This window comes from Anomaloglossus baeobatrachus, chromosome 4 (genome assembly GCF_048569485.1).
Source record: "Anomaloglossus baeobatrachus isolate aAnoBae1 chromosome 4, aAnoBae1.hap1, whole genome shotgun sequence".
NCBI lineage: Eukaryota > Metazoa > Chordata > Amphibia > Anura > Aromobatidae > Anomaloglossus > Anomaloglossus baeobatrachus.
Window position 1 is genome coordinate 667792235 of NC_134356.1, and position 12881 is coordinate 667805115.

Sequence of the window (12881 nt, forward strand, 5' to 3'; positions counted from 1 at the left end):
CCAAAACGGTGGTCAAAATGTCAAATAGCACTTCTTACCTTCCAAACCTTCCCACGTGCCCAAACAGTAGTTTTCCCCCACATATGGGGCATCAGCCTACTCGGGATAACTTCAACAACAAATTGAGTGGTCCATTTTTTCCTGTTAACCTTGTGAAAATGAAAAATTTGGGCCTCATGCAATATTTTTGAGGGAAAACATTGATTTTTCATTTTCACGGTCAAATGTTTTAAAAAAATATGGGGCTCATGTGTGGGTTCAAAATGATCACCACACCCCTAGATAGATTTCTTGAGGGTGGTAGTTTCAAATATGGGGTGGGGGATTCTGTTCTGTTGTTTTGGCCTCTTCGGGGCTCTTCAGTTGCAACATGGCTGTAAAAAATATTTTTTTATTATTAACCTCTACTCTGCTATTATTCTTTTAAAGTACTTAAAGGGTTCACAAACTCTCTTAATACAGTTTTTGAACACTGTGAGGGGTACCATTTTTTATAATGGGGTTTTTGTTTGGGGTTTTTGACAAATAAGACCCTCAAAGTCACTTCAAAAGTGATGTGGTAAGTAGAAAAATAGGAGTTGTAAATTTTGCTGGAGAAATGAAAAACTATCTATATATATATAATTGCCTTATTCTGTCTGTCTGTCTCTGTCTCTGTCTGTCTGTCTTGCTCCAAAATGATGTCATTACAGTGACAACCGTCGCATTGGCTGCTCGGCTCAGCTACGCCCCGCACGCAATGGCCACTCGGCTCGGCGCGGCCCGGCCACGCCTCCACACACATTGGCCGCTTGGCTTGGCCCGGCCACGCCCCCCACACACATTGGCCGCTCGGTCACGCCCCCCCACACACTGTGCCAACTCAGCCACACCCCCTGCACACTGCCCATTCAGCCACGCCCCCTGCACACTGTGCCCGCTCGGCCACGCCCCCCGCACACATTTGGCACTTATACACCTCCCCCCAGGACTACTCCACCTATTAGACACCTCCCCCCAGGACTACTCCACCTATTAGACACCTACCCCCAGGACTAATCGTCCTATTAGACACCTCCCCGAGGACTACTCCACCTATTAGACACCTCCCACCAAAACTACTACTCCGATTATACTCCTCTCCCCTCAGGACTACCCCTCCTATTAGAATCCTCTCACCTCAGGACTACTTCTCCTATTATCCTCCTCTCTCCCCAGGACTACTCCTGCTATTATCCTCCTCTCTCCCCAGGACTACTCCTCCTATTATACTCCTCTCCCCCCAGGACTACTCCTCCTATTATCCTTCTCTCTCCCAAGGACTACTCCTCCTATTCTCCTTCTCTCCCCCCAGGACTACTCCTTCTATTATCCTCTTCTCTCCCCAGGACTACTCCTCCTATTAGACACTTCTCCCCCCAGGACTACTCCTCCTATTATACTCCTCTCCCCCCAGGACTACTCCTCCTATTATCCTTCTCTCTCCCAAGGACTACTCCTCCTATTCTCCTTCTCTCCCCCCAGGACTACTCCTTCTATTATCCTCTTCTCTCCCCAGGACTATTCCTCCTATTAGACACTTCTCCCCCCAGGACTACTCCTCCTATTATCCTTCTCTCTCCCCATGACTACTCCTCCTATTATCCTTCTCTCTCCCCAGGACTACTCCTTCTATTATCCTCTTCTCTCCCCAGGACTACTCCTCCTATTAGACACTTCTCCCCCCAGGACTACTCCTCCTATTATCCTTCTCTCTCCCCATGACTACTCCTCCTATTATACTCCTCTCCCCCCAGGACTACTCCTCCTATTATCCTTCTCTCTCCCAAGGACTACTCCTCCTATTCTCCTTCTCTCCCCCCAGGACTACTCCTTCTATTATCCTCTTCTCTCCCCAGGACTACTCCTCCTATTAGACACTTCTCCCCCCAGGACTACTCCTCCTATTATTCTCCTCTCTCCCCATGACTACTCCTCCTATTATACTCCTCTCTCCCCAGGACTACTCCTCCTATTATGCTCCTCTCCCCCAGGAATACTCCTCCTATTATCCTCCTCCCCCTCCAGGACTACTCCTCCTATTATACACCTCTCTCCCCAGTACTACTCCCCCTATTATACTCCTCACCCCAAGGACTACTCCTCCTATTATACTCCTTTCTCCCAGGACTACTCCTCCTATTATACTCCTCTCTCCCCAGGACTACTCCTCCTATTATACTCCTCTTTCCGCAGGACTAATCCTCCTATTATACTCCTCTCTCCCCAGGACTACTTCTCCTATTATACTCCTCTCTCCCCAGGACTACTCCTCCTATTATACTCTTCTCCCCCCAGGACTACTCCTCCTATTATACTCCTCTCCCCCCAGGACTACTCTACATAATTAGACACCTCCCCCCAGGACTACTCCACCTATGAGACTCCGCTCCTCCCAGGACTACTCCTATTAGAGTCCTCTCTCCCTCAGGACTACTCCTCCTATTATCCTCCTCTCTCCCTCAGGACTATTCCTCCTATTATCCTCCTCCCCCCCAGGACTACTCCTCCTTTTAGACTCCTCTCCCCCCAGGACTACTCCTCCTATTATACTCCTCACACCCCATGACTACTCCTCCTATTATCTTCCTCTCCCCCCCAGGACTCCTCCTATTAGACTCTTCTCTCCCCAGGACTACTCCTCCTATTATCCTCCTCTCCCCCAGGACTACTCCTCCTATTATCCTCCTCCCCCTCCAGGACTACTCCTCCTATTATACTCCTCACCCCAAGGACTCCTCCTCCTATTATACTCCTCCCCCTCCAGGACTACTCCTCCTATTATACTCCTCACCCCAAGGACTCCTCCTCCTATTATCCTCCTCTCCCCCCAGGACTACTCTTCCTATTATCTTCCTCTCCCCCCAGGACTCCTCCTATTATCCTCCTCTCCCCCCAGGACTACTCCTCCTATTATCCTTCTCTCCCCCTAGGACTACTCCTCCTATTATACTCCTATCCCCCCCAGGACTCCTCCTATTAGACTCTTCTCTCCCCAGGACTACTCCTCCTATTATTCTCCTCTCCCCCAGGACTACTCCTCCTATTATCCTCCTCCCCCTCCAGGACTACTCCTCCTATTATACTCCTCACCCCAAGGACTCCTCCTCCTATTATACTCCTCCCCCTCCAGGACTACTCCTCCTATTATACTCCTCACCCCAAGGACTCCTCCTCCTATTATCCTCCTCTCCCCCCAGGACTACTCTTCCTATTATCTTCCTCTCCCCCCAGGACTCCTCCTATTATACTCCTCTCCCCCCAGGACTACTCCTCCTATTATCCTTCTCTCCCCCTAGGACTACTCCTCCTATTATACTCCTCACACCCCAGGACTACTCCTCCTATTATCTTCCTCTCCCCCCATGACTACTCCACATAATTAGACACCTCCCCCCAGGACTACTCCTCCTATTAGACTCCTCTCCCCCCAGGACTACTCCTCCTATTATCCTTCTCTCCCCCCAGGACTACTCCTCCTATTATACTCCTCACACCCCAGGACTACTCCTCCTATTATACTCCTACCCCCCCAGGACTCCTCCTATTATACTCCTCTCTCCCCAGGACTACTACTCCTATTATACTCCTCTCCCCCCAGGACTACTCCTCCTATTATCCTCCTCTCCCCCCAGGACTACTCCTCCTATTATCCTCCTTCCCCTCCAGGACTACTCCTCCTTTTAGACTCCTCTCCCCCCAGGACTACTCCTCCTATTATACTCCTCACACCCCATGACTACTCCTCCTATTATCTTCCTCTCCCCCCCAGGACTCCTCCTATTAGACTCTTCTCTCCCCAGGACTACTCCTCCTATTATTCTCCTCTCCCCCAGGACTACTCCTCCTATTATCCTCCTCCCCCTCCAGGACTACTCCTCCTATTATACTCCTCACCCCAAGGACTCCTCCTCCTATTATACTCCTCCCCCTCCAGGACTACTCCTCCTATTATACTCCTCACCCCAAGGACTCCTCCTCCTATTATCCTCCTCTCCCCCCAGGACTACTCCTCCTATTATCTTCCTCTCCCCCCAGGACTACTCCTCCTATTATACTCCTCACCCCAAGGACTCCTCCTCCTATTATACTCCTCCCCCTCCAGGACTACTCCTCCTATTATACTCCTCACCCCAAGGACTCCTCCTCCTATTATCCTCCTCTCCCCCCAGGACTACTCCTCCTATTATCCTCCTCTCCCCCCAGGACTACTCCTCCTATTATCTTCCTCTCCCCCCAGGACTACTCCTCCTATTATACTCCTCACCCCAAGGACTCCTCCTCCTATTATACTCCTCCCCCTCCAGGACTACTCCTCCTATTATACTCCTCACCCCAAGGACTCCTCCTCCTATTATCCTCCTCTCCCCCCAGGACTACTCCTCCTATTATCCTCCTTCCCCTCCAGGACTACTCCTCCTTTTAGACTCCTCTCCCCCCAGGACTACTCCTCCTATTATACTCCTCACACCCCATGACTACTCCTCCTATTATCTTCCTCTCCCCCCCAGGACTCCTCCTATTAGACTCTTCTCTCCCCAGGACTACTCCTCCTATTATTCTCCTCTCCCCCAGGACTACTCCTCCTATTATCCTCCTCCCCCTCCAGGACTACTCCTCCTATTATACTCCTCACCCCAAGGACTCCTCCTCCTATTATACTCCTCCCCCTCCAGGACTACTCCTCCTATTATACTCCTCACCCCAAGGACTCCTCCTCCTATTATCCTCCTCTCCCCCCAGGACTACTCTTCCTATTATCTTCCTCTCCCCCCAGGACTCCTCCTATTATACTCCTCTCCCCCCAGGACTACTCCTCCTATTATCCTTCTCTCCCCCTAGGACTACTCCTCCTATTATACTCCTCACACCCCAGGACTACTCCTCCTATTATCTTCCTCTCCCCCCAGGACTACTCCACATAATTAGACACCTCCCCCCAGGACTACTCCTCCTATTAGACTCCTCTCCCCCCAGGACTACTCCTCCTATTATCCTTCTCTCCCCCCAGGACTACTCCTCCTATTATACTCCTCACACCCCAGGACTACTCCTCCTATTATACTCCTACCCCCCCAGGACTCCTCCTATTATACTCCTCTCCCCCCAGGACTACTCCTCCTATTATCCTCCTCTCCCCCCAGGACTACTCCTCCTATTATCCTCCTTCCCCTCCAGGACTACTCCTCCTATTATACTCCTCACCCCAAGGACTCCTCCTATTATACTCCTCACACCCCAGGACTACTCCTCCTATTATCCTCCTCTCCCCCCAGGACTACTCCTCCTATTATCTTCCTCTCCCCCCAGGACTCCTCCTATTATACTCCTCTCCCCCCAGGACTACTCCTCCTATTAGACTCCTCTCTCCCCAGGACTACTCCTCCTATTATCCTCCTCTCCCCCAGGAATACTCCTCCTATTATCCTTCTCCCCCTCCAGGACTACTCCTCCTATTATACTCCTCTCTCCCCAAGGACTACTCCTCCTATTGTACTCCTTTCTCCCCAGGACTACTCCTCCTATTATACTCTTCTCCCCCCAGGACTACTCCTCCTATTATACTCCTCTCCCCCAAGACTACTCCTCCTATTAGACTCCTCCCCCCAGGAATACTCCTCCTATTAGACTCCGCTCCCCCCAGGACTACTCCTCCTATTATACTCCTCTCCCCCCAGGACTACTCCACATAATTAGACACCTCCCCACAGGACTACTCCACCTATTAGACTCCGCTCCTCCTAGGACTACTCCTATTAGACTCCTCTCTCCCTCAGGACTACTCCTCCTATTATCCTCCTCTCTCCCTCAGGACTACTCCTCCTATTATCCTCCTCCCCCCCAGGACTACTCCTCCTATTATCCTCCTCTCCCCCCAGGACTACTCCTCCTATTATCTTCCTCTCCCCCCCAGGACTCCTCCTATTATACTCCTCTCTCCCCAGGACTACTCCTCCTATTATCCTCCCCTCCCCCAGGACTACTCCTCCTATTATCCTCCTCTCCCCTAGGACTACTCCTCCTATTATATTCCTCTCCTCCCAGGACTCCTCCTCCTATTATACTCCTCTTTCCCCAGGACTAATCCTCCTATTATACTCCTCACACCCCCAGGACGCCTCCTATTATACTCCTCATCCCCCCAGGACTACTCCTCCTATTATACTCCTCTCCACCCAGGACTACTACTCCATTATACTCCTCTCCCCCCAGGACTACTCCTACTATTATACTCCTCTCCCCCAGGACTACTACTCCAACACACACATACTACACAAAACATACCTCCCCCCAAAACACACCCACACCCACACAAACCGCGCAACACACACAGCACCACACACACACAATGCTGCAGACACACAGTGCTCCACACAAAACGCAACACAGAAACAACACCGCTATCACACACACCCCCCCCACAGCCAGACAACACCCAGAACATTTACAGCGCCCTACACAAACACTTTGCAACTACACACAACAACATCTATATATACAGTGCCTACAAGTAGTATTCAACCCCCTGCAGATTTAGCAGGTTTACACATTCGGAATTAACTTGGCATTGTGACATTTGGACTGTAGATCAGCCTGGAAGTGTGAAATGCAGCAAAAAAGAATGTTATTTCTTTTTTTTTTTTTTTCTTTTAAATTGTGAAAAGTTTATTCAGAGGGTCATTTATTATTCAACCCCTCAAAGCACCAAAATTTTGTTTGGTTCCCCTAAAGTATTAAGAAGTATTTCAGGCACAAAAAACAATGAGCTTCACGTTTGGATTAATTATCTCTTTTTCCAGCCTTTTCTGACTAATTAAGAACCTCCCCAAACTTGTGAACAGCACTCATACTTGGTCAACATGGGAAAGACAAAGGAGCATTCCAAGGCCATCAGAGACAAGATCGTGGAGGGTCACAAGGCTGGCAAGGGGTACAAAACCCTTTCCAAGGAGTTGGGCCTACCTGTCTCCACTGTTGGGAGCATCATCCGGAAGTGGAAGGCTTATGGAACTACTGTTAGCCTTCCACGGCCTGGACAGCCTTTGAAAGTTTCCACCCGTGTCGAGGCCAGGCTTGTCCGAAGAGTCAAGGCTAACCCAAGGACAACAAGGAAGGAGCTCTGGGAAGATCTCATGGCAGTGGGGACTCTGGTTTCAGTCAATACCATAAGTAATGTACTCCACCGCAATGGTCTCCGTTCCAGACAAGCCCGTAAGGTACCTTTACTTTCAAAGCGTCATGTCAAGGCTCGTCTACAGTTTGCTCATGATCACTTGGAGGACTCTGAGACAGACTGGTTCAAGGTTCTCTGGTCTGATGAGACCAAGATCGAGATCTTTGGTGCCAACCACACACGTGACGTTTGGAGACTGGATGGCACTGCATACGACCCCAAGAATACCATCCCTACAGTCAAGCATGGTGGTGGTAGCATCATGCTGTGGGGCTGTTTCTCAGCCAAGGGGCCTGGCCATCTGGTCCGCATCCATGGGAAGATGGATAGCACGGCCTACCTGGAGATTTTGGCCAAGAACCTCCGCTCCTCCATCAAGGATCTTAAGATGGGTCGTCATTTCATCTTCCAACAAGACAACGATCCAAAGCACACAGCCAAGAAAACCAAGGCCTGGTTCTAGAGGGAAAAAATCAAGGTGTTGCAGTGGCCTAGTCAGTCTCCTGACCTTAACCCAATTGAAAACTTGTGGAAGGAGCTCAAGATTAAAGTCCACATGAGACACCCAAAGAACCTAGATAACTTGGAGAAGATCTGCATGGAGGAGTGGGCCAAGATAACTCCAGAGACCTGTGCCGGCCTGATCAGGTCTTATAAAAGACGATTATTAGGTGTAATTGCAAACAAGGGTTATTCCACAAAATATTAAACCTAGGGGTTGAATAATAATTGACCCACACTTTTATGTTGAAAATTTATTAAAATTTAACTGAGCAACATAACTTGTTGGTTTGTAAGATTTATGCATCTGTTAATAAATCCTGCTCTTGTTTGAAGTTTACAGGCTCTAACTTATTTGCATCTTATCAAACCTGCTAAATCTGCAGGGGGTTGAATACTACTTGTAGGCACTGTATATATAACAAAAATCATACATTAACTACACAATAAATTCTATAATACCCGATACGACTAGTAAAATCAATAAACAATAACAAATCTTCACCTCATGCAGACTGCAAATCAAAAATATCTCCCGGATCCATGCTTTCCTTAACCAAGAATCAGCAAAAACATTAGTGCATGCCCTCATCATCTTCCGCCTCGACTACTGCAATATCCTGCTCTCTGGCCTCCCTTCCAACACTCTTTCACCCCTCCAAGCTATCCTAAACTCTGCGGCCCGCTTAATCCACCTTTCCCCTCGCTATTCCCCAGCCTCGCCACTCTGCCAATCCCTTCATTGGCTTCCCATCGCCCAACGACTCCAATTCAAAACATTAACCATGACATACAAAACCATCCACAACCTGTCTCCTCCTTACATCTGTGACCTAGTCTCCCGGTACCTACCTGCACGCAACCTCAGATCCTCACAAGATCTCCTTCTCTACTCCTCTCTCATCTCCTTTTCCCACAATCGCGTACAAGATTTCTCTCGTGCCTCCCCCATAATCTGGAATGCTCTACCTCAGCATATCAGACTCTCCCCTATTGTGGAAAGCTTCAGGAGGAACCTCAAGACCCATCTCTTCCAACAAGCCTACAACCTACAATAACCCTCAGTCCTGTACACCACTGCGCAACTAGCTCTGTCCTCACCTATTGTACCATCACCCATTCCCTGTAGACTGTGAGCCCTCGCGGGCAGGGTCCTCCCTCCTCCTGTACCAGTCTGTTTTGTACTGTTAATGATTGTTGTACGTGTACTCTCTTTCACTTGTAAAGCGCCATGGAATAAATGACGCTATAATAATAATAATAATAATAATCACCCCCCTATTGCCCCATCGAAAATAAAACATTAAAAAAATGAAAAATATACACTTATTTGGTATAATAGCGTTCAGAATTGCCCTATCAAAATATGAAATCAATTAATCTGTGTGGTACACAGCATAGCTAGAAAAAAAATTCCAAACGCCAAAATTACATTTTTTGGTAGCCGCAACATTTCATTAAAATGCAATAACAGGCGATCAAAACATCGCACCTACCCAAAAATTGTATAATTCAAAACATCAGCTGAAGATTAAAAAAAAATCAGCTATCACTGAGCCCCAGATCTCGAAAAATGAGTACACTAGGGGGTCTCAGAAAATGGCAACAAAAGAGCAATTCTTTTTTTGGACAAACTTTTGAATTTTTTTCACTCCTTAGATAAAAGTAAAAGTTTATATGTTTGGTATCTACTCATACCAACGTGAGGCATCATACCGACACATCAGTTTTACCATATATAGAACACATAGAATATATAGATATCCCAAAAACAATCTTGCAATTGCACTTTTTTTGCAATTTCACCGAACAATTTCACCGCACCGAACTATTTTCCCATTTTCCAGTACCCTATTTGATAAAACTAATGGTTTAATTCAAAAGTAGAACTCGTCCCGCAAAAAACAGGCCCTGAGGGACAAATAAAAAGTTATAGTTCTTGGAAATAGGAGAGTAAGAAACGAAAAATGAAAAAAATCGCTGGGGGTGAATGAGTTAAATGTCATGAAATGAATCAAAACATCTCTTGTTATTTCCACCAGTCCATCAGAATTATCTTTTAAAGCATCACTATGGTGCTTTTTCGATTTCACTGTCACTAATGCATGTTCACTAACCGTAGTGAAGTACTTGCGAGTAGAGATGAGCGAACCTGAGGTTCGGTTTTCAAATCAAGCACCAAATTTAAAAATCAAGGTTCAGTTTTGTGAATCGGAGGCTTTATGTGTGAACAAAACTTGTGCGAGCATTGCTGTGCTCGGGTACGCTCGGTGCTCAGCCTTGTGCGAGCTGCTTGATGTGTTTGAATGGCGCACACTGGGGTAACAACAGCATAATTGGATGTAGTGTTCAACCCTAAAAAAAAAATTTGAAAAAGCTCACCCACCCTCCCCCGGAAGGGATCTGCTTATGATGGGCTATATGTGGGCAGAGACTCAAACTTCCAATCAGGAACTTGATCCGGGGTTCAGGTCAAGCTCAAGCCTGGGGAGCTAGGCTCAATTGCTGCCGGTGAACCAAATCGCCAAAGGTTTGCTCATCTCTACTTACCAGCCATCGTGTCCTTCAGGTCCGCTTCGGTTAGCTTTTGCCGGATCGCTCAACTGTTTGCTAGTCCAATTCTAAATTTATGAGGGTTGGAACGAGGCCCTTGTTGGCTGTTATTGGGAAATTGAGACCATTACTTTGACGTCCAGCCAATCAGGAGCTGTAGCCATTAGATAATGGCACTGGACCGGGAAGAGCAGAAGGTGGCGGCTGGTAATAAATTTACTAAGGGCAGAGAACAGACATTAGTGATACAACTCTGGAAGTAAAAAAAATAATAATACTAATTGTGACAAAACAGGGGTAGGAAGCGGAAGTTACACCCCTCCTTTCTACCACCCAACAGACAGAGCACGCGACGCGCTCTCTAGCGCCTCTCTTACAGTCAGACCAATTATGGAATTGACCGACAATAAGCCAGGAGGCCGCTATTCTACTATGCCGATGATTGAAGGGTTCCCGGTGAGAGTAAGGTATATATTCCCCCGACCTCAGCGGACGGAATATATCTAAACCTCCCCAAATCTCACTGGTCGCCCCACAATGATCCTTGGCATAAACTTGCTGCCACCAATCGATTACGATAACTATTCGCCAAGCACACAGACGTGGAGTTTAGGATCGAGATAACAGAACAGCCCAAGATTAATTATATATTTTAATTGGCCTAAAGCCTGCTTTACACGTTGCAATTTCGCATACGATCTCGTATGCGATTTGCAACTCCCCCATCGTATGTGCGGCACATTCAATTTGTTGAACGTGCCGCACAAACGATTAACCCCCGTCACATGTACTTACCTTCCATGCGACTTCGATGTGGGCGGCGAACGTCCACTTCCTGGAGTGGGAGGGACGTTCTGCGTCACATCGACGTCACGCGGCAGCCGGCCAATAGAAGCGGAGGGGCGAAGCCGAGCGGGACATAAACATCCTGCCCACCTCCTTCCTTCCGCATTGCTGGCAGGGAGCCACAGGATGCTGGTAAGATCTGTTCATCGTTCCCGGGGTGTCACACACTGCGATGTGTGCTACCCCGGGTACGATGAACAATCTGACGTGCAATTCTAGAGAAAGGTACGATGTGTATGCGATGAACGTTTTAACGTTCAATCGCAATCGCACGTATCTGTCACACACTGCAATTTACCTTACAATGCCGGATGTGCGTCACTTACGACGTGACCCCACCGACACATTGCAAGATACATTGCAGTGTGTAAAGCGGGCTTAAGGCACACTAGAAACTATGATATATACAATATGGAATTTACAGAGTATCTATACATATATATAGGTCAGAGTACATCTACAAATAAGGCATGGTTACAAACAGAGGCAGATCAGGCAGTTACCTTATGCCTCTGGCCACAGGGGGGCGCTGTTCGACCAGGGTTCCAGGGACTTTCTCACATGTGTTTCAGACACAGAGCCCCGAGTAAAGACGAGCTAAAAATGGCTGTACTGTGTTTATCAACTGGCTACAATTCGGGTCCCCTCCCCTTTTGGTGACCTCACATGAGTGTACAGCTCCACCCCTGTCCTGACTCTAAAATAATATCCCAAAGTGATTATTGGCCATAACTTTGCCTGGGAACGTCGTAGGCGGACGCCAATGCTCTCATTTTTATAGTTATGATTTTACCTTCACAATGATAGGACACATGGGTAGTTTGCTGGTACCCCACTGGCCCATATGAAATTTGGGATACCTACAAAGGTCCCACACCTATATAAAATATGTGCTGGGATCGTCAGCATGCCTGGATGCCATATTTCTGCTTGACATATTTATAGGAAGCACAGCTCACGAGATATTACACATTTATTACTGGTGCCTGTCTGTCTGAGGTGTTCAGGATGCCTGTTAACTAGTTAGGAACTTCTTCTACAGGGTCACCGAGGGGGGTCTTCCTCCCCCTTTGTTCTCAAGGCCTGAACAGGACACCTAATTTCCAAATCAGAGGAGATTGCCTTATGCTCACTCCACTGCTAATAGAAAATTTGCTCAAGTTAATTAGCATACTGATTGGAGCCTCTTTAGGCCTGAAGGCCCAGTCACACACAAGGGATATGGTCATACCCCTGACAAGATGGCGGCTATAGCAATATGGCTTATAGCTCAGAATATCCCTATGTCCTCACACTAATAATAATAATAATCTTCATCACTTGAGTAGTGTTTTAAGTGATAATAGCATTTGATTTGTATTATGTAATACCACTCCTAACCACATGGTGCGCTGTTATTGGAAGCATACTGGTAAGCAATATAGCAGATATAGGGTAACATAGGGAACAAATATCAAACTTACAAACTTCATTTTTAATCCATTCAGGTTCTACCAGGAAGCATTACAAAAGCCAAACAATATTTAAAAGATCATTATCAATCCCTGAAGCAACCCTACTCCATAGCCATCACTTCCTACGCACTGGCTAAGGCTGATGATCTGAAGGACATCAATAAATTAATGTCTGCATCTACAGGTAAAATATCAGACGTTCTACAATGTTGTATACTTGTAACAATATATATAATATGCATTTTTTTATTTTCCAGTAAAGTTATTAGCTAAATATATATACTTTTAACTACAAAAACAGTTTTAGGAAGTCTACTGTGATCTCACTGACAGTT

At 47.2% G+C, this 12881-nt stretch overlaps 1 protein-coding gene across 1 annotated transcript in view; it reads left to right on the top strand.

Moving 5' to 3' along the window:
- Positions 1–12881, top strand: part of LOC142302794 (complement C3-like) — a 421200-nt gene that overhangs the window by 334907 nt on the left and 73412 nt on the right. The window contains exon 27 of the mRNA XM_075343903.1: positions 12580–12730. Within this exon, the coding sequence (XP_075200018.1) occupies positions 12580–12730 (151 nt within the window). The remainder of the gene's footprint in view (positions 1–12579; positions 12731–12881) is intronic.